The 20,380-nt window shown below is 58.3% G+C and overlaps 1 protein-coding gene across 1 annotated transcript in view; it reads left to right on the top strand.

Annotated features, from left to right (window-relative positions):
* Positions 1 to 20,380, top strand: part of PTPRN2 (protein tyrosine phosphatase receptor type N2) — a 711,364-nt gene that overhangs the window by 598,260 nt on the left and 92,724 nt on the right. The window contains exon 13 of the mRNA XM_047763645.1: positions 1,968 to 2,180. Coding sequence (XP_047619601.1) covers positions 1,968 to 2,180 — 213 coding nt within the window. The remainder of the gene's footprint in view (positions 1 to 1,967; positions 2,181 to 20,380) is intronic.

Genomic DNA, 20,380 nt, shown 5'->3' on the forward strand with positions numbered 1-20,380 from the left:
GGCCGCGTGTGGAGTCGGGCGTCTCCCCGGGAGCGGAGGGGGCACCTCGGGGAGGGGCGCATCGTCGGACCAAGAGCCGGGGGCAGCCTGGAGCCTCGCTGGCGCCCTCCGGGGGCGCGTCCCGGGCAGGGTCTGAGCTGCCCGGTGGCGCCGCCTGGCCGGGAGGGCGTGGGGTGGGGGGCGCCCCTTTTTAACCCGCCGAGGCGGATGGGCGCGAACGCGGGAGGTGGGGAGCGGGGGTCGAGCCCTTTTCCGGCCGACGGGAGCCGCGGATGGGTCCCGCCTGTTTATTTTTGTGGTTTGGGCTCCGGGCGCGCGGGGCGGGGACCTTTGCCGAGGGGAGCGGGGGCGGCGGGGGTGATCGGGCAGCCCTGGGGTGCCTTCTTTCTGGAAGCGGCTCTGCGGGCCGGGGAGGGAGGGAGGGGGGGAGGGAGGGGCGGGGGCAGGGGAGGGGGAGGGGTTTCCCACCCGCCGCTCCCCGCTTGACCAGGGGACCCGCCACCCGGGCCGGGGGCTCCGCGCCCTGCGCCCCGCGCCCCCACCCGCCGGGCGTCCCGGGTCCCTCCCCCGGCCCCTCCCTCGGCGCCTCCCCCTCGCGTCCCCGCTGCTCCGTCCCTCCCGCCGCTGGCGAACCTGCCGTCCTCCTCGGAGCCGCGCATCCAGGCAAAAAAATCCGGCGTCTTTTCTCGTTTCGCCCGCGTTTCCATTAACCCAGTCCCGGCACCAGCTAATCCGCGGCACCGAAGGCAAAAAGGAGGCTAATTAATGACCAGCTTTTCCAGTCAAGACCGGCGATAATTGCTTTGGTGGCCTTTATGATTACAAGATAAAAATGGCCCGGCCTGACATCAGAGGCCCTGTGTACACTCGGCGACGGGAGATGAAGAGCGGGGAGGCTGAATGCGGAGCAGAAAATTACTAATAGAAGAGCGATAATGAATAGGCCGGCCAGGCATTCATGGGGAAAAATCCATTTTGTTACCACGCGAAATTAGGTGGTGGAGAGGAGTTTGCTAATTGTTCTCATCTTGTAGCCACCAGGACTGAGGCGGGGGCGCGCGTTGCTATTCATTTTCCGAGTAATTGCGGAAGGGTGTGCTGGCCGGAGTCTTTCCATCGTCCCCTGGCGTTTTTAATTGTTGCTAATATTTCTTATAATGAAGCTAATGAGGGCGAGCGCTATGCAACTTTTTGCACGTGGAGACGAGGCAAACCACCAAGCGGATGCTCTGAGCCACCCCCTCCTGGAGTGTGAAGCAGGGCATCGCGGGGACCTGAGCTCCCTTACCCCCACCCCCCGCCCCCTGCTGCCAAGGGAGCTCCTGGCCCCCCGGCTTTCTTTCCGCGCCCCCCCCCCCACGTCTTGCAGCTCCTTTCAGGGCAAAGTGCTGAGGTGTGAAGTGACAGGTCTTCTGCTCTGGGTGTCGTCGCGCCCCTGTGCTGGGACTCTACCCCCAGGATGGCAACATCCTGCAGAATTACCAGGAATAAGCAGCGGGCCACTCAGCGAAACCAGGTGCCTCGAGTTGGACGTGGACGTGTGCTGCTCTTCAGCACAGCGGCTCTAGGCACCCCAGCCGTCCCTCCATCCCCAAGTCCAGCGTTTTCGATGCCCACCCTCTGAATCCCCCTCACGTCGGCTTAGAAGGGCTGGACGCTTAGTTTTACTTAAGGCAGTGCATTAGCAGCCAACCACTTTCTGTTAAGTTTGAGACACGATGGCTGTTAAGAAAAAAAAGGGATGCTTCCAACTTTCCTCTTGAAAACCGCAGCCTGCGGTGTGCGCTTCCGACGTCCCTCTGGCTTTGGGTCCTGGGCGTGCTTTCCGGGCCGGCCACACTGCTGTTAAACACCAGCCCAGAGCTGGCCTGTGCTGCGCTTTCTGCTTTCGGTTGCCTTTGAAAAGGATGGTTTTCGGAGCCCTGATTTCCTGGGTGCTAACTCGCTCCCCCTCTCCTGTTCTGCAGAAAAGCAAACTCAGGCTCCTGCCTCACCAGGCAGAACCCGAAGACTCCACCAAGTTCATCGTGCTCACCCTCATCTCCCTCGTGGCCATCGTGGGGGTCCTCCTGGCATCCGGCGTCATCTACTGCCTGCGACACAGCTCTCACCACAGGCTGAAGGAGAAGCTCTCGGGACTGGGGGGCAGCCTGGGCCCAGATGCCCCCAGCGCCTACCAGGTAACCAGCGCCTTTCTCAAGCGCTGTTTCCATCCAGGCGTCGCTGGAGCAGACAGATGGTTAAACTCGACTCTGGCCCCTCCCCCACGCCCAGCAGTTGCTGGTGTAGACATCCTTCGGGTTCTTCTGTGATGACGATTTGAGACTTCTCATTAGCATGCGTGTAAATACTTGCAGCCACAGTTTTCCGGCTCTGCATTCGTCTCAGGCGGTTCTTGGATGGTCTCATGTTAGCTGTGAGAGCAGGTTGCTAGTTACAAAAGTGAGAAAAGTACAATAGGCGAATTATGATTATCTGCTACCTTCCTTACTTGGGCCACTCTTAGCTTAAAAAAAAAAAAAAATGCCGGGCTTGTAAGGTAAAGTGGTTGGGTGACTGTTTGAAAATGTCTCTTAAATCACCCGTTTTCTCGGGGTCTCCTATGCAAAGGTCCTCTGATCTGGTCCGTGGCCACGTTTTGCTGTTGTCTGGGGGGAGGCAGGTGTAACCACGATGCCTTCAGCAGAGCAGCGCCGGAGCTGCAGGCTGGCGAGGCAGGGGCGGTCCAGACACACCTGGGAATAAGGTGGGAGCCAGGGAGCGGGAGGGGAGGCCAGTTCAGGCCCAACCAGACAGGAAAAAACAGGCACAGAATGTTCGGGAGATGTGGCATACCCTTCCGAGGGCATAATGTCCCGTTATAAGGACAGACCTTCAGTTTTAACAGCCATGCGAGCCCAGAATATACACAAGTCAGGGCCTCTGGCTTCTTAAACCAAACCAAAGTTAACTCTAAGTACATGTCCCCATCTGCGAAGGCTGTTTGCTTAATCATTGCTTCTCAGGTTCAGCCCATGTATTTTGTAAAAGATTGTTCTCCCACTGGAGCGTCATTGTTTTCTTGAGTCACGTGGTCACGCGGAATGTGTCACATACGTGACACGTTCGGTTTTACCTCCTTCTAAGTTAAAGGTTGTCATCATCCCATCATGGCAGTTACAGCGCTGGGCTGGGCTGGGGCCAAGCTCCTCTAGGCACCCCCACCCCACCCCTGTGGTCCAGGAGCCTGTCTGAGAGCTTCCCTGACCCCAGGTCCCCTAAGGAGCTGGGGTGCATTTATAGGCTCGCCCTGCTTTAAGGCCAGGAGAGAGCCTTCTTCCCGTTTCAGAGCTCTCACTGGTATTGAATGAAGAAAACTGGTTTCCTGAGCTGTGTCAGCACCATCTTTTCCCAGGAAGAAATGACACCTTGACATGTGCGGGAGCTGGCATTTCTGATGTAGCGCTCTCTTTGCTTCAAAGCAAAGGAAAAACCACGTTCGAAGAAGCAGCAGCCTGGGAAACAATGTCACAGAAGCAAGAAAGCGTGCATCCAGCAAGTCTCCCGAGCAGGACTGTCCGTGCAGGGGGCCAGGGGCTCATGGGCCAGGTCTGTGCCGGGACATAAATAAGTTATCACACCAGCTCGTCCCCGATGTGAGACGGGAGATCAGAGGGATAGGTTTTGAGAAGGCCTGGCGTCCTTTGATACGCTTTGAAATTCGAATATAAAATATTGATAGTCTGGGAGGCTTGGACTCGCATGCAGAAATGACGGCTTCTGACCAAAGTGCAGGTTGCAAATGCATCCTTGGAGCTGCGTTTGTGATAATTAACAGAAAAAAGCTTCCCAGTGACAGCTCTAATTAATAGTATCTGTAATTAAAATCATGCCCTTCCAGCAGGAAAATTGTTTGAATTTCTCCGAGTGACCTTTGTGCTCTTCCTCCTGGGGGCATGGTGGTTAAGTTGATATTGATTTTGTAATGAGCTCTGGTTTGTTTAATAAGAATGTGTAATCCAGACCATAAATGAAATGTGTGCTTTTCTGCCATCCAGATTAATAAAAAGGGGAAGGAGCACAGGAAAAAAAAAAGCTTCCCCCAAAATATGGTCTAGGAACATGGCGAAGTGAAATGGTCATGGGGCTTTCTCAGGGGCTTTCTCAGGGGCTTTGCTCGGAAATCATTGCTTAACACGCTCGCGAGAAATGCTTTGATGGAACCTGTGGAGGTCTTGTCCCTCCAAGCGGACTGTTTTCTGGTGAGAACGCAGGAGCACCAGGCTGTGGTGCTATTTGGGCTTGTTTTGAGTTCCCCCTCAGCCGAGGGGGATGAGGAGGTCTTGATCTGGGCTCTAAATTTAGCTGAGTCATGCCTTAGGGGCCTCATGACACCGAGCATCTTAACATCAGCAGAGAGGCAGGTGTCACTCCCTCGTGCAGCCACACCCCGTTCGGGCTTTCGGGGGCTGCGGGGGAGCCCCCTTCCAGTGTAAAAATCTGTCTGCAAAGTTTCTGAAAGTATTTCACACAGAAAACGGGCATTTTAGGACAGTATCCTATTGCTTCAGTGCTTCAAATTCAAATCAGGCAACTTCTGCCCTTTGCTCATTCGGCGATAAGATGAGGTGGTACAGACGCCCCCCTCCACCGCCCCCCCCCCCCGTCTGATTCTCTTTACTAGGTGACCAGGAAAAGTGAGCAACTTGATATGAGGCTTTACTTCATGGGAATGTGATGGAAATACTCAATGCATCTTATAAAGTTTCTGAAAGGGAGACCAATGGCTGCGGAGCTAGGGGAGACATGGCCTGGGAACGTGGGTGACACGTTTTCCTGGCCTTGGAAACATCAGATCACCCTTTAAAGGACACAGCTGAGTGTTCCTGCGGGGAGGGCAGGTGCGAAGCCTCGGACAGAGCGGAGGGGAGCTCGGGCTGGTGCCTCTTCCTCCAAGAGGCCACTGAATCCACATGTCCCGATGCAACGGCGCAGCAGCGGTGCCATTGCCAGACTCCTCTCTTAGGAAGGCCTCTTGGGGTTACCGTGAGGCGTTGGTCTGAGTCGCCTAATATCTGTCCCTGAAGTCACTGGCAGGCCATCTGCCTGGCACCCCTGGGTCTCGTACACCGTCCATGGCTTGGCGTTTCAGTGGATGCGTGTGTTCCTGGAGGATCTGTGGGCTTGTTTCAAACCTGTGAGTCATTTGCATTATGTTTGAACATTTTTTTTTCTCTCCTCCTATGAAACACAGCTGTTTCATAGGCTGACTCGGCGTTTTAAAGATTTCTTGGTTGAATTTGCACGTGTGTAAGTGTGTCTTTTCGTTGGCTGTACCAGGTAGAGAATCAAATCTTTCTCGATAGACTCTCGAACACTGAGCAGGTTATCAATTTCTCCTGCTCATCTATCAAGGTTTAATGTGCTCAGACTTGGAAGTATTGGGTGTATTAACTTTCAGAATAACTGAAATCCATTTTTAAAGGCCGTGTGTTCATGGAATACCGCCTCCAACCTTGGGCTCATTGTTTCAATAAATGTTATTTTTCTCCAATAGATATACACACATAATATATTTGGATTAAATCTGTAGGTCCTTATCTAAAGAGCCAGCTTCTTCGCTGTCATTTGATGGCTTGTGGTGTGACAGGAGGGTGTACACACGCGCTCCCTAGGGGCAGCGGGGGGCACACGGGGGTGCAAGAGGGTCGGCGCCAGCACCCATGCGTCTTCCCGTGGGTGTCCCACTTCTGTGGGTAAAACTACGTGGAAGCAGGTGGCGAGAAGACGGAAAGGCAGCGGTCCCCCTCTCCCCGAGTCTCTTTGAACGCTCCCTCCGTGTCCTGCGGGCTTTGATCAGCTCCGCGCAGCAGCTTCCGAATCCCGCCGGCCTCCCCCCCAGAGGCACCGGGTCTGCGGAATTTCCACACGGCCCTTTGATGGATGGATTCGTCCGCATCACCCACGCTGCCTGCCTCTTTGGAGGCCATGGGGACCAGACCCAGAAGAGAGGCCGCTTTCGGGCAGCGGGACCCCTGTAAGCAGCCACCCGGAGCCCATCCCATTAGCTCGAGACAGGGGGTCACGACGGTGGCCCCCCTGACTCGGGCTGATGCACCTGTAGGCCGCGCACACCCTGACCCCTCGCCTCGGGGCTCTCAGAGAGGGGACATGTCACAGGTTGGCTCCTCCCCTGGCCTTTGAATCAGGGACCGTCCCCTAGGTGAGTTTTCTCTAACCTGGGTACCACTGGTCACAGACCGCTTTCCCAAGTCAGGTGGGAAACGGTGTGCATTCCAGAGGTTTGCTTGAGCGAGCCCACAAGCTTCTAGAAGAGTTCTTCCCATTTCCATCAGCGGGCCTCTGTCCGGGGCTTGGCTTGGCTTTAAGTTTACACTGTCAGTTCTAAACACCCTTTTTTTTTTTTGCAAATTTCCAATAAGCAAACTATCTTGCTTCAGACATGGAAAAGTGCCCTCAAGTACCAATAATGATGCTTCTTCTTATAACCTAGTCGAGCCTGAGACCCGGAGTCTTTCTGATGTTGCTTCACCAGAGCAGCTGGTGGTCCCAAGGCCCGCAGGTGGAATCCCTGGAAATTCTCCCAGTTCTGATCGGTTATGCAGGGGTGTGTATTTGGTCTGTCAGGTTCCTGAGAGAGAGGTTCGGTGGCCTGCTGGGCTCCCCTGGATGCTAAGCCAACGCCGTGTTGCTGGCTGGCAGGTGCTGGCATGCGTGTCGGGCGGTCCTGGGAGAACCCGGAGAGCTGGCTCACTCAGGGTGAAGAAGGCAAAGGGACCCGTCTTCCCGGAACGTTTTCAGGACCAGCTTTTCGCACGTGTGTCCCGTATCGGGTCAAAGCGACGAGCTCTGTGCCGCAGGCTCAGGTGTCCCTTCCAGATTCCTTCCCACCCTGGGTCTGACCGTGTTGCTGGAAGACGTGAAATTGGTGCGTGTTTTTCTCATACATCTTACATTTTCAGACGTGCAGTTTCCAAAAGCAGCGACAACCCGCTCGTTCTCCAATTTCTGTGCAATCTTTCCTCAAAAATAGCTCCCAAGAAGTGGAAATAGATCTTCTCAGGGAGGCTGGAGCCTGGCAAGATTGCCAAAGAAACATCTGAACGTAAGAAGGAGGCGTGTTGCCGTCCCGATGTAGCAGGCCGCCTCCTTGATCAGACTGTGATAATTAGATCAGACTTAATTCAAAATATCAGACCCCTCGGTGAGATATTTGCAAATAAAACATGGAATGTCTCACACGAAGAACCCAAGCCTGGGTTCTGCGGCTTCTCCCGGCTGGTTTACGGCTCTGTCTCATTTCCACGGTGTGCGGGCGGGATGGGCGCAGAACTGTGCCCTGGGGAAGGCCTGGGTGCCCAGCCGCCGGGCTGTCTTCCCTCTTCTGGGCCTGGCAACATGTCCTGGGTCCTCCCATTATGTTCTGTACTGGCCCCAGAAACAGAGTGTCCCCACTTGGCTGCTGGGTGGCAGTGAGGGGGAAATGAGGAACATTCAAGGTCAGAGCGTGCTTCCATCTTGCAAAAGTGGAGGCGCCCTGCGTGGGCGGGGGGGGCCCCCAAGAGCCCCGCCCTCTGCCCCAGCTCCCAGCTCCCCTCGGGCGATGCCCGCAGAGGTGCCACCTTGTCTCCAGCACATCGTCACTCGGGCAAGCAGCTCACATCGTGAATGTGGGGGAAGCGGGCATCGGGTCATGACTGTCCCCAGCGCCGTGGCTAGCGGGTGGCAGAGCCCGGGCATTTAGGCCCAGGTGCGCAGAGAGTAGGCCCAGGATGCTCCCGGGACAGGCCCGACCCCCGAATCTCAAGGCCCCTCCACCGCCTTCCTCCTCCTGGTGGGACGCACCACAGACACGCAGGGAAAGTCGCCACCCTGTCGCCACTGAGCCAATGACGTCTTGTAGACGAGGCGCCGGCCTGTGGATAACTAAGAGGTGCAGGACTGAGGCCGGCCTCAAACACTGCAGGTTCCGGGGAGGGGAGCAAGGCTGCTGGTGGGTGGCCGGTGCGTGGCGGCCCCGCGAAGATCAGCCCCGGATGGACAGGCGGGAGGATGAGGGGGTCCTGGCCGCTCACGGACTCAGCAGGGAGCAGGCGGGGGGTGGGGGGGTGGACGGAGGCAGGACAGCCAGTGTGGCCGCAGGACCGGGTGGGACAGCCCCCTGCCAAGGTGCCCCTCCAGCCCCGAGGGTCCTTGCTGCGGACCACGCCGCCCTCGGAGGGTGGACCAGCTCCTTGAGTCGCTGAGAGGGACCCTTGGACGAGGGCTCTTTCGTCCCGTCCACGCAGTCTTCGTCCCTTCTCCTTTTGCTACAATTTGCATTTTTAAAATGTCTTTCTCTCCCAACGTCCAACTCAGGGGGGCCCCGGGGTGCTTCCCGCCCTGTGACACCAGCGGGAGCTTGGGCTGAGCGCCACCCTGCCCCCATGAGCTGGGAGGAAAGAGCCCTTCCCTGGCTGCTGAGCTCGGGAAGGTTGCGGAGGTGTCAGTGCGCCTCAGCTCCAAGTCCCGTGAAGGGGCCTCTACGGAGACCCGGGGCCTGGAGGTGTCTGCTGCCTGGGCTCCACCGGAGCTGCCCGGCTCCGGTCCCCAGGGTAGGTCTATCGCCTTCACCTCCCATCGGGTCACCCTCTGGGGAAGGGCAGACTTGGCGCAGGGGTGGGTCCAGGCCCCACCCCCCCAGGGGCTCCGCTGGCAGTTCGAGCAGGAGGGCAGAGCCTGGGTGCAATGGTGTTGCAATGGGTCCTCGGAAGGGCTGCGGTGGCCTGGGGAGGAGAAGGCGGTACAGGGAGTGTGAAGAGTGGATTAATCAGGGATTTAGACCAAAATGGTCAGAGCTGGGGAAGGACTCCTCCAAGGCCAGTGATCCGAGACTGGCATCGCAGGTGGAGAGATGGTTCCCCGTGCAGTCCCCCCGCCCCTTCCCCCTGCCCTGCATCCTCTGGGAGAGGGGGCCTCTTCAGCCAGAGTCAGGTCTCTGCACGCGGGGCCCCAGGGGACAGCTTGGGGCCGGTGGCCGCGAGCAGAAGCCGCACACCTGCCTGGTACCCGCGGCGGGAGGCTTGTTGGACTCAGTGATGGGCACCATCCAGAGGGCATCCCTGCGATGAGCGGCATTATCTGCCATGAAACCATGAGCCGGTCAGGAGTGGCCAAGCCCAGCTCTTAACATGACGCCGCATCCCCGCCTCGAAGGAGACGCAGTCTCAGAAGGTGGCCGCAGGGGTGCAATGGTGGGGATGGTCAGAGGCGCACGGGAAGGACAGGAAGCTTTGGAGAGAACACTCACGGCCCAGCCCAGGAGATGAGGGCAGGTGCCTGCGGCGCCCACATGGCAGAGGAGGACGTGAGGATGTGGGGACAAGTCTTGCCCCAGCAGGAGCCCCAGGAGCAGGCTGGTCCCGCTGACCAGCCACCTCTCCTGCTGGGACAGGCTGGACGGCAACATCACTTTCTCCAGGCCTGGGGTTCCTTTGGTTCAGAGTTGGCAGCTGCCCTGCCCGAGGGCCCAGGCCCATGGCGGGGGGAGGGCGGTCCCTGGACCCTGCATCCTGTCTGCATCCATGTTGGCACATGGGTCACCCCACGCAGTGAGCGCCTCAGAGAGCCTCGGGCAGGCGGGCTCGGGGCTGAACTGCAAACTCTTCTAGAAAGCTTATCTCCTGCAATGAGAGTCACATTTCCTAGGAAGGGACGGAAGAGAGCTTTCTTTCTCGCTGGAGTTTATAGGGTGGAGGGGTTCACACTGGCATTAGCAGGTGCTTGAATCGAGCAGTTCTGTGTGGTCCACAGGGAGCCTGCGGCGGGTAGGGAAGGCTTCCCAGTGGCAGCGGTGAGCAAGGGGGCTCAGAGGGAGAGAAATGGAGGCGGGAGTGGATGGAGCAGATGGAGCCAGAAGTCTGGGCAAAGGACAGACACGTCTTCTTGGGGCTTCCGTTGAGGTGGGAGATGCGTTTGGGGAAGGTGGAGCCCGGGTCCGAGAGCATCTTGGATGCAGAGAACTTGAGGGCGAGGCGGGGCCTGTCTGTGCGGACATGGGTCTGTGAGCGTCGGCCACCTGGCCAGGGACATCCCAGCCACGGTGTGTTCTCTGTGTCTTTGAGTAAGGGCACCTCTGGGACCTCTCCTCGCCAGCTAATGATTGTCCTTAAACTTTGTCGCCCAGACTTTTCATGTTCCATTGGGGTTTTCTGCTTTGGGAGAACTGCCAACAATTAAAAACAGCATCTTTGTGGGTTATTTCTCTCTTAGCAAGGGTAAGGTATTCTTATGGCTGATTTCTGGCTGGGAAGGTAACACTTGTGAAAAAGCTCTCTCTTAAGGTTTTTGAGTGGAAAAAAAAAAAAAAGGAGTTCCCGTCTTGGGGCAGTGGTTCACGAACCCGACTAGGAACCATGAGGTTGCGGGTTCGGTCCCTGGCCTTGCTCAGTGGGTTAACTATCCGGTGTTGCCGTGAGCTGTGGTGTAGGTCACAGATGCGGCTCAGATCCCGCGTTGCTGTGGCTCTGGCGTAGGCCGGCGGCTACAGCTCCGATTCGACCCCTAGCCTGGGAACCTCCATATGCCGCGGGAGTGGCCCAAGAAATGGCAAAAAGACAACAACAACAAAAAAAAGATTTTTGAGTGAGAAAATAAGGCAGCCAGCAGAATTAGGTGTCTATGTTGTGTTTGTGTGTGTCTGTGCTGAGGATTCTTGGGAAATTGGGCAGAATAACCGATGATGAAATTAGCAAGTAAGACTAGATGGTTTACGCTGCACAGTTCTGTGTGGGGTGTGAGGGGTGTGGACACAAAGCAGATTTCAACGTGGATTGACTTTGCGATGCTTAATCGCGACTCAATTAGAAGAGGCTGTGCGATAGATGCTGGGATTAGCCACACGCACAGGGCATTGGTGCCACTGTGTAACGAGATGTAAATCCCCTAATTAAAGTTTAAATTTTGGGGTTTATGCTGTGGGCAAACATCTCATCATGTTTATTTTTTATAAAGACAGTGAAGCAGAGGCATACACAATAAAAGAATATTCTTAAAATTACGCCTTTCATGCAGTGGTTACCGAATCCGACTAGGAACCATGAGGTTGCGGGTTCGATCCCTGGCCTTGCTCAGTGGGTTAAGGATCTGGCATGGCCGTGAGCTGTGGTGTAGGTGGCAGATGCAGCTCGGATCCTGCGTTGCTGTGGCTCTGGCGTAGGCCGGCAGCTACAGCTCCGATGAGACCCCCTAGCCTGGGAACCTCCATATGCTGCAGGAGCGGCTCAAGAAAAGGCAAAAAGACCAAAATAAATAAATAAATAAATAAATAAATAAATAAAATCACGCCTTTCAGAACCCACACAACGTACACTTTACCTGGAACCCAAGGTGTTCTTGAGTGGGAGGAAGTCAGGTGCTGGTTTGTTTGGAAAACCGGAATCCACTGGAAGGGAGGCGCTGCCAGTGGCCGCATTTCTTTTTTTCTGCCACATTCAAGAAGGACAGTCCTAGGAAAGGGACCGCAGAATTTGAAAGTGAAACGTGAGGGGGAACCTGGAACGCACTCCCAGCTCCTTTGTCAGCTGCTTCTCTGACCTTGGACCCCGCGTTTCCAGGGTGATGGCCGTGAACAGGCGTGTTTTGTTCTGCTCAGGAGCCCTGGCTTCTGGAGGTGGTTCCCTGGGCATGGCCTGGGTCTTTAGATTTCCAGTCGCCTCCAAGGGAGGCAGCGGAGCCGGTGCCCCACCTTCGACAAGTGGCTTTTATCCCCTGGCCAGCAGCATCCTGGTTTGACTCAGGGCCACTGGGAACACCAGCTTCCTGAGGCAGTTGGGCACCTGTCCCCTCTTGGTGGTGGGCGACAGACTGAGAAACTGCTGCAGGCCTCCGAGGTCAGAGCCCTCTTGTCGCAGCTGAGAAAGCTGAAGGACAGGTAAAGGGACTCGCCCACGGTCACCCAGCCTGCCAGTGGTCCATGTGCCGTGCAGCCAGCCCGCTGTCCACAGTGGCTTCGATGGGATCACTGGGTCCCAGGCAGATGTGCCTCCTGCTCTCCCGCCCCTCAGGCCTCTGCCTTTGGCCTTAATTAGGTGGCGGCCCAGAGTGGGACGTGCAAACACCTTTTGTGCTCCTGGCTGGCTCCTTAGCTGGGGACCCTCCCTTGTGCGTTTCTGCCTCTGAACCTTTGTGCAGACTGGGGGCCTCGCGCAAAAAGCCCCCCTCCCTGCCTGGTCCTCGGAAGCACCTGCCCGCCAGCCGGCGCCCAGGCCGGGCCCTCCTGCCAGCTGTCCTGTTACCCCAGAGTTACCCTCCACACCCGGGCGGGGAGAGGGCTGAGACAGAGCAGAGTTCAGAACCAGGCTTGTCCTTCCCGGCCTGTCCTCTGGCCACAGTGAGGGGGTTTGTTGAAAGGCCAGATCTGCGGGGCAGAGGCCGGCACCAGCGGGGGGCCCCTTGGTGCTTGATCCATGGAACGGAGGTGTCACCTGACATGAGGCGAGCTGGGTGGGGAAAGCACTTAGAACTCTCTCGAAAACCATCGCCCTGGATTTCCAGCATCCAGACCCGCACCCAGAGCAGAGGAAGCGGCCACTGCTCGTTGAGTCCCGCAGACACGGGTGAAAGTGGCCGCGATGGTGACAGGGCTGAGGATTCATGGTCCCTTGAGCAGGGAGAACGTTCAGAAGGTGGCAGAAGCCCCCACAGGAAACAGCCGTCCGTCCTCAGGCCCCGGCCGCCAGGCTGCTCTGAGGACGCCGTGGTTTACTCCTGCCCGACATGCCTGTTTTTAATGGTCGGAACGTGAAATATGAAACTGAAAAGCCAGGGCACACAGGCGGGGCCACTTCAGGCCACCTGCGCCCCCAGAGGCCAGGGTGCCCCGTGAGCCGTGAGGCATCTCTGACTTGGGGGACCCTTGAAACTCAATTGCCCAGCGAATCGTCAGCTGCAGGGCCCAGGAAGTTTGGGGGTGGGGGGTGTTCACGGTTCTATTTGTCTTACGGTCGGTGGCCCCCGGCTGGGGGCTTGGAGCAGGACCAAGCCCACCCGTGAGAGCTGGAGTCTTGCTGGGGCCGTGGTCAGGCACGCTCGCTCCACGTCTCAGATTCCAGCCTCAGTGGCGGCATCAAAGGCCACGGAAACCCTGCCATAGGGGGAGGGGAGTCAGGAGCATCCTCCTGTGTTGTCATTGTCACCGCTCTGTCCAACTCCCCCCCCCCGCCCCCAGCAGACAAGGAAGATGCGCGAGCCTCTGATTTCAAAGGACAGATGGCCTTTAGGTAGAGGGGGTGCTCCCGATCCATTTTAGGGGCGTCAAGTATGTTCTGGAGGAAGTCAAGCCCTCTTAGGCACAAGCTGCAGATTTTGTGCCCGGGGGCGTCTCCTGGACTTTAGTTTTTATTTATTTTGGGTTTTTATTTTATTTTATCGGTTGCTTTTTAGGGCCACACATGCAGCGTATGGAAGTTCCCAGGCTAGGGGTCAAATCGGAGCTACAGCTGCCAGCCTACGCCACAGCCACTGCCATGCCAGATCCGAGCTACACCACAGCTCACGGCAACACCGGATCCTTAACCCACTGAGTGAGGCCAGGGATCGAACCTGCGTCCTCCTGGTTCCTAGTCGGCTTCGTTTCTGCTGCGCCACGACGGGAACTCTCTCCTGGGTTTAAAACCATGGAGAGTGATACTGTCCAGCTCTCAATGGGGGCTGGCAGATGACGACCCAGCCCTGCTGGTCTGAGCAGGAAGCCGAAGCTTCTGGCAGCAGGACCCGATTCCAGCTCCCAGGCAGAGCCTCCTGCCGCATCTCAGCCCCTGCCCGGAGCAGGGGAGGGGAGGGCACGCAGGCCCCCAGGGCTGCCAGTGGGGCCCACTCAGAGGGCATCTGCTGACCTCTCAGCTGATCTGTTGTAGACGCCGAGGGAGACAGAGCAGGAAGGTGCTGTCCTCAAGTTTGGGAGGCAGAGGGTGGCCCAGTACGGGCTGGGGTGGGCGCTGGAGGGGCTCCGGGGTCACAGGCCTGGGCAGGGTTGGGGAGGAGGGCGGCGTTCCTTTCTTTCTGACTGTGGACTGTTCCAGATTGAGAGGTGTCGAGTGTTATTTTCACTCTGTTAGTCGAAAGGTGTCTATATCCTTAACTTGTATGTTGAGGAAACATTTGCAGAACGGGAACCATTGCTCTCTTGCTCGGTAAACGCAGCTGAGCGTGGCCGTGGCACCTCGCTGCACGCAGCGCAGCGGCGGTTTGCAGCTCAGCCGTTAGTAGGGTGTTGGGGTGCGGGGGGCAGCGCGTCCCTCGTTAAAGGTCAGAATGAGCACCCGCTTCCGAAGCTCTGGAACCTGGCTTAGGAATCCTGCTGGGGAAGCACCACTCCCCTGCGTGTGCACGTGTGTACACGTGTGTGTGCACATGCATGCTGTGCTGTGTGTGCACGCGTGTGCATTGCTGTGTGTGCACTTTGTACATGTGCGTGTGCTGCGTGTGTACATGCTGTGTGCACCGTGTGCGTGTGCATGTGTGTGTGCAGCATGTGGAAATGTAGACCAAATAGCCTGGGGTGGGGGGAGTGTCCCAGGACACGTGGTAGGGACCTCAGGACCCAAGTCCGTGACAGTGAGGTAGCCGAGGACCGAGCAGCCCACCCAGGGAGCAGGAGCCGGGGGCCCTGGGTGAGGGAGGAACACGCCAGCCAGAACATCTGCTGTGGTTCTGACCCGGGGCAGGGCTGCTACTACTCAGCTTCTTTCCCAGACGTGGCCATGGCCCCCAGTCCCTTGTGAGGCAGCTTGGGGACCCCAGGACTTCCCCCACGTGGGGCTGATCACGCAGGCTCTCTGTGGTGAGAACGTGTGTGTAAGCAGCTCCCAGAAATGACACCGTGAGTCACGGGTTCTGTGTGTTTGGCGGCCCCACCGACCCAGAGGCCGGGCAGGTCCTTCCAGCTCAGGCAGCTGCAGGGGAAGGACCCAGCTCCTTAGACCAGCTTCACATTTCCTCACCTGCTTTTCCGATGAGACGTCGCTGGACCCTGAGTGTCCAGGACGCTTCGTCCCCTGTTTCCGCACCCCCCCAACCCCGGACATTTCACACAGGTTTAGTCGTATTGAGTGTAGAAATTTGCATATTTTAAACACATCCTGTACTGCTTTTTTTATTAAAAAAGTAACGCCTGCTCAATTTAGAAAATGCAAGGGAGCGGAGTTCCCGTCATGGCGCAGCAGAAACGAATCCGACTAAGAACCATGAGGTTGTGGGTTCGATCCCTGGCCTCGCTCAGTGGGTAAAGGATCCAGCCTTGCTGTGAGCTGTGGTGTAGGTCACAGATGCGGCTAGGATCTGGGGTTGCTGTGGCTGTGGTGCAGGCCAGCAGCTACAGCTCCGATTCGACCCCTAGCCTGGGAACCTCCATGTGCTCAAAAGACAAAAGACAAAAAAAAAAGAAGAAAATGCAAGTGAGCAACTAAAAATCACCGGTCCCCCACACCCCGTCTTCTTTGGGGTGTCTGCTGCAGCGCTTGTGTTCCTGTCACATCCCAGCTTCCTCATGGAACGCTCCCTGTCCCTAAGGGCTCCGTGGCCACCGTGCTCGTGACCGAGGCAGGCCTTCCCCTCTATCCGTCACGCTGAGGCCGTGGGGGCCTCTGCGCCCCATTTTCATGGTGGTGTGGGGTCTGCAGTGCCCTCTGAGCTGGGCTTCGGCCCCTCCCAGGGGCACCGCTCCTTTTCAGCCAGTGTTCAGTGTTTAATTCCATCTGCGGAGTAATTGCCGCCCCCCCCCCCGCCCCCACACACCCTAATGAACCCATTTCTCTCTCCCCGGCTTTATGCATCATGCTCAGTTTTGCGCTGTTACCACTAATTACGCTCCGCAAATAACCCTGAAAGCCCGGCCGCCTTTGTGTGCACACTCGGGCCGGCCGCTGCTTTGTCCCCGTTGTTCCTGGGAAGGTACAAAGACCGTCTCTGCAGCCTTTGGCGTCTTGTCTTTCCTTGGGCGGGATCCGGGCTGGCAGGTCTTTCCTCTCAGGGAGCCCCACGCCGCAGCTTCCCCATCCGGTGGAGATTCGAGAGATGAGCCGTTTGCACATTATGTGTGCGGATGGGTCTCTAACCCCCAGAAGCCTGCTCAGCTTCCTTTGCAAATTGTGCTGCGAAGAAGTAAGAAACCCTTGGTGACTCTGCAGACACACCCCAGGGCCTGGGCTCCGTTTACAGGAAACAACTGTTGTGCATCAGAGCGTACTCTGTGGCCCTGTTTGCCCAGCCTGCGGGCTGGCACCCCAGGGGCTCCCTCTCAAAGTGGGAAGCTCTCAGGCTTCAGCGAATCTCGCGCTGACCCTGCTCTGCAGACCTGCCCCCAGTCAGGGGCAGCGCCAGGCTGGGTGGCCATGGGGCCAGGGTAGCTGGCACAGGGCTGGCGCACGGCGCCAGCCGTCGACTCTGGACATGTGACAGGCAGCCCCCGTGGTGCCTTTTCTGGGTGGAGAGCTTGTGCTCTCATCTCCCCTTTCTTGACAAGCCAGGGACTGTTTGGGTATTTGCCAGGCTTCGTGGGTTTGACTATTTTGTGATTTGAGTGTCTCCATTTGGGGGGACTATGAAAATGCTGCTCTCTTCTCTTTAGAAACTTCCAGAAAGGGACCCAAGAGACCCTTCTTGCTAAAGACAGCGCTTGGGTGGCACACAGGTCCCCACAGCCCTTGGCGCCCTCGCTCAGCAGGGGGCCTGCCGGGGTGGGTCTGGGCCTTTGGGTTCGGGTGTCAGGGAGCAGGGCCTGACCCGGGTCCCGAACCCCTTCTCCGCGCCGTCTGAGAGAGTGCTCCGTGGGGAGCCTGCATCCAGCGGGGGGTGGGGGGGGGAGCGTGCACGGCGTGCAGCTGGCTTCATGCCCAGTGCTGTCATCCGCTTTACATGTCCACGCAGGCAGCTGCTCTGCCGTCGTCCCCACGCTGCCGGCTGTGAAACAGGCACAGGGACCCTGGCAGTTTGTCCAGGGTCACGCCACTGGGTCCTGAGTGGCCGAGCTGGGATTCAGACCTGGGCAGTCTGGGCCAGAGGTCTTGCCTTGACCTCGTCTGCCGAGCCTGGGCCTGCATCTGTCCTGGGCCGCATCCTCTGCCGCTGGCAGGTTCCGTTTTCTCCCTGGGCTGTTTTCCCACCACAGTGGTGACCTCGAATGCCCGCTTCCCACGCGCCAAGGCACCTTCCCTGCGGGCGGCACAGCGGAGCTCCCCGATCCGTGGTGAGTCGGGAGCTTGCAGTGATCTGCAGTGTTCCCTGCACCCCCGGGAGAGTCCAGGCGCTGAGCCGAGGGACCTTCCAGGGTGACCAGGTCCCCCCAGAGTGACCAGGTCCCCTCCAGAGGGACCAGGCTCCCTCCAGAGGGAGTAGGCCCCCTGCATAGACAGATGTGCTGGAAACAGAAGCCACGTGGCCCCCAAGGAAGTGACCTCCCCTCTTGCTGTGAGAAGACAGCTTTCTTTTAATTCACACACACGCTAGATTTTCTTTTCTGCTGAAGAGTAGGCGCTGCTCACAGCCGCGGTGGGCGCCCCTCACGTCTGCGAGGGCGCGGCCCAGAGGGAGGCCGGCTCTTGGGCGCAATGCCCGCGGGTCTGCAGCGGTGACAGGGCGCCCAAGCCAGGAGCCATGCGGAGGGAGCCCGTGATGGCCGTTGACCCCACACGCGGGACTGTGACCAGAAGACGCATCTGGTCGGAGCTGCCCGTCCATCTTCTCCCCGCGTAATCCATCGCCTCTTGGTGGTCGAGGCAGGTGCATCCCGCCACCACGGTCCTAATTGTCTTTATCAGCTCAGAGCCGTCGAGTTAAAGGCACAGGCTCATTTTTATTAAAGTCTGCTGTCCGAAATCATAAACACGGTCATCTTTTTTTTTTGTCTTTTTTGCTATTTCTTGGGCCGCTCCCACGGCGTATGGAGATTCCCAGGCTAGGGGTCTCATCGGAGCTGTAGCCACCAGCCTACACCAGAGCCACAGCAATGCGGGCGGGATCCGAGCCGCGTCTGCAACCTACACCACAGCTCACGGCAACGCCGGATCGTCAACCCACTGAGCAAGGGCAGGGACCGAACCCGCAACCTCGTGGTTCCCAGTCGGATTCGTTCACCACTGCGCCACGACGGGAACTCCAGGCACGGTCATCTTTTAATTAAAGGAGAGGTAGCCTGGACCTTGAGCATCTTCCAGATCGTTACAATGGCCTGGCTGGAAGGGGCTGGACCGCCGTGTCCAGGCAAGTGAGGCTGTCGGCCAGGACCTCCTGTGGACGTGGCCCCGGCCGCACCGGGAGGCACCGCGTGGTACCATTGAGTGGACGTGTGACTGTGGAGTTTGCGCTTCGTAAGCCCCTTGTTGGGCTGTGTGTCCTGCGGTTTCCCTGTGGGTGTTTCCGTGACCCAAGCCCGGGGGTTGGCGCTCCAGCTGCGGACTCTACCCTTTCTGCTCCCTGCCCGGGTTGTCAGGTAGGAAAAGTCCAAAACTTCCGTGGGCTTATCTCCAGGTTCATCTCAGAGCTTGTGGCTTGTTTAGCGTCGTCACGGACTTTTGTTCAACTAAAATAGCCTCCGTCCGGGATCCCAGCGCGGTGCTCTGCATCACATAATAGCACGTCCCTCCCAGAAGGCTCATCTGGGTGACGGCAGCTTGTCCCCTGATGACACGAGCATCCGTCCTTCCCGCCTGGCCCTCACTGGTGATAAAGGCAGGGCCATAAACGCGGGGAAGCGCTTTGGCCTGAGCGCGGTTCCCTAAGGCACGGGAGCGGGTGTTGTAGACTTCAGATTCCACTGAAAACGGATGTTCCAGCGCAGCCCACGTGTTCGGTCCCTGCCTGGGGTCCATGGGACCCCACCTCGCCGTCGCCCTGTGGCCTGCGGTTGCCTTTTTAGGTAGAGATGAGAACTTTTGAACAGAACGAGGCTGCACGAGGTGACAGCTTCGTTGGGGCCAGAGACGCGTGGCAGAGCTTTGCTGATGAGCCCGGCGATGGCCCTGCCGAGAGGCTCAGATGCGCAGGACACCGACCAACGTGTTCCCACGAGACCATCCGCTTCGGGAGTTTCGGAGCGACCAGCCAGGCCCCTGGCCGCACAGTTGCTACGTCGGGCAGCCTTCTACGCTTTTTTCCCTGTTCCAAAAGGACTTTGTTTTCCTTTAGAAATTTTCCGTGTAATATAATAGTGCATAGACTGTGTATTATTACCTTCCAAGCCATAATCAACCTAAAGAACTAATTCACAAGGCAGGAGGGCCGTCTGTCGGTCCCCAGAGGTTTCTGCTCCCCGTGCGTCCTGCCTGCCTCTCCAGGACATCTGGAGAGCCTGTGCCTGTGCCGCGAGGTGACACGGCAGCAGGGAGACGCGGGGTCCAGGTGTGGGAACTCAGGGCTTGGGGTCCAGGCGGCAGCCACAGCGACGCGGAGGGACTCAGCCTGGTACGAAGCAGGACAAGTGGTCCGAAGAGATGGGTGTCCAGCCCCTTCCTCAGCAGCAGGAGCCGGGGGTCCCCCTCTGGGGGACACGTTCATCCGACTAAACCACTTTGGAGTGATCCCTGTTTTTGTCACAGGCACATAAATCTGGTCTTCTTGTGCTGCGCTCAAGGGCAGCTGCAGAGACGGGGCTGGCCACCTCGTGTCCGCAGCCCTCCTGCCCGCTGTCCCCAAGCCCCTGGCAGTGTTGCCACCACCCCAGCGCCACGGGCTCTGCCTGTGTGATGCTTCTAATGTGGGCCAGACGCTGGTCACACCCGGGTCTGAGATCAGGAAGACGAGGCAGGAGAAGGTGAAGGTGGTGACCTGCCTGAGGTCCCGGGAGGCGCTGGAAGGAAACGGCCCCTTCCCCCAGGGTGGACGCGGACCCCAGCCTCCCAGAGTGCGGCCGGTAGGCCCCTGTGGGCGGCTGGGCTGCAGGTCGAGGGACCCGGGAAGGCTCGGCCATCCGCCACCGCCAGCTCGCAGACACGGCGAGCCCATCAGTACAGGAGCGACACGGGCTGCGCGGGAAGCCACACGCTGCTTCCAGGATCCCCAGCGCACTAGCGGAGGCGTCAGCGTGAAGATACAGAACCACAGGGCACACGGGACAATTCTTGTGTCCTGCAGCCGCCACCCCCGGGAAGTCCTTCACACCCTGTGGGCTCTGTCCTCACTGCACCCGGCCTGCAGGTCCGCCAGGTCCCTGCCCGGCTCCACACCCACCAGGGCTCCCATTCCCACACCTCCTGGCTGCTTCTGGCGCTGCGCGCGGCTGGCCCCGTGGTTGTGCAGACCGCCCAATGCCTACTAAGTTAGTGATAGTCGCACGTGTGCCGGGCCCGGTGACAAAGGCGCCCTCCGTTCATGTCCCTTATTCAGGCTTCTGAAGAGATGCGAGGCT

The sequence above is a fragment of the Phacochoerus africanus genome, chromosome 16 (genome assembly GCF_016906955.1).
Source record: "Phacochoerus africanus isolate WHEZ1 chromosome 16, ROS_Pafr_v1, whole genome shotgun sequence".
Lineage (NCBI taxonomy): Eukaryota > Metazoa > Chordata > Mammalia > Artiodactyla > Suidae > Phacochoerus > Phacochoerus africanus.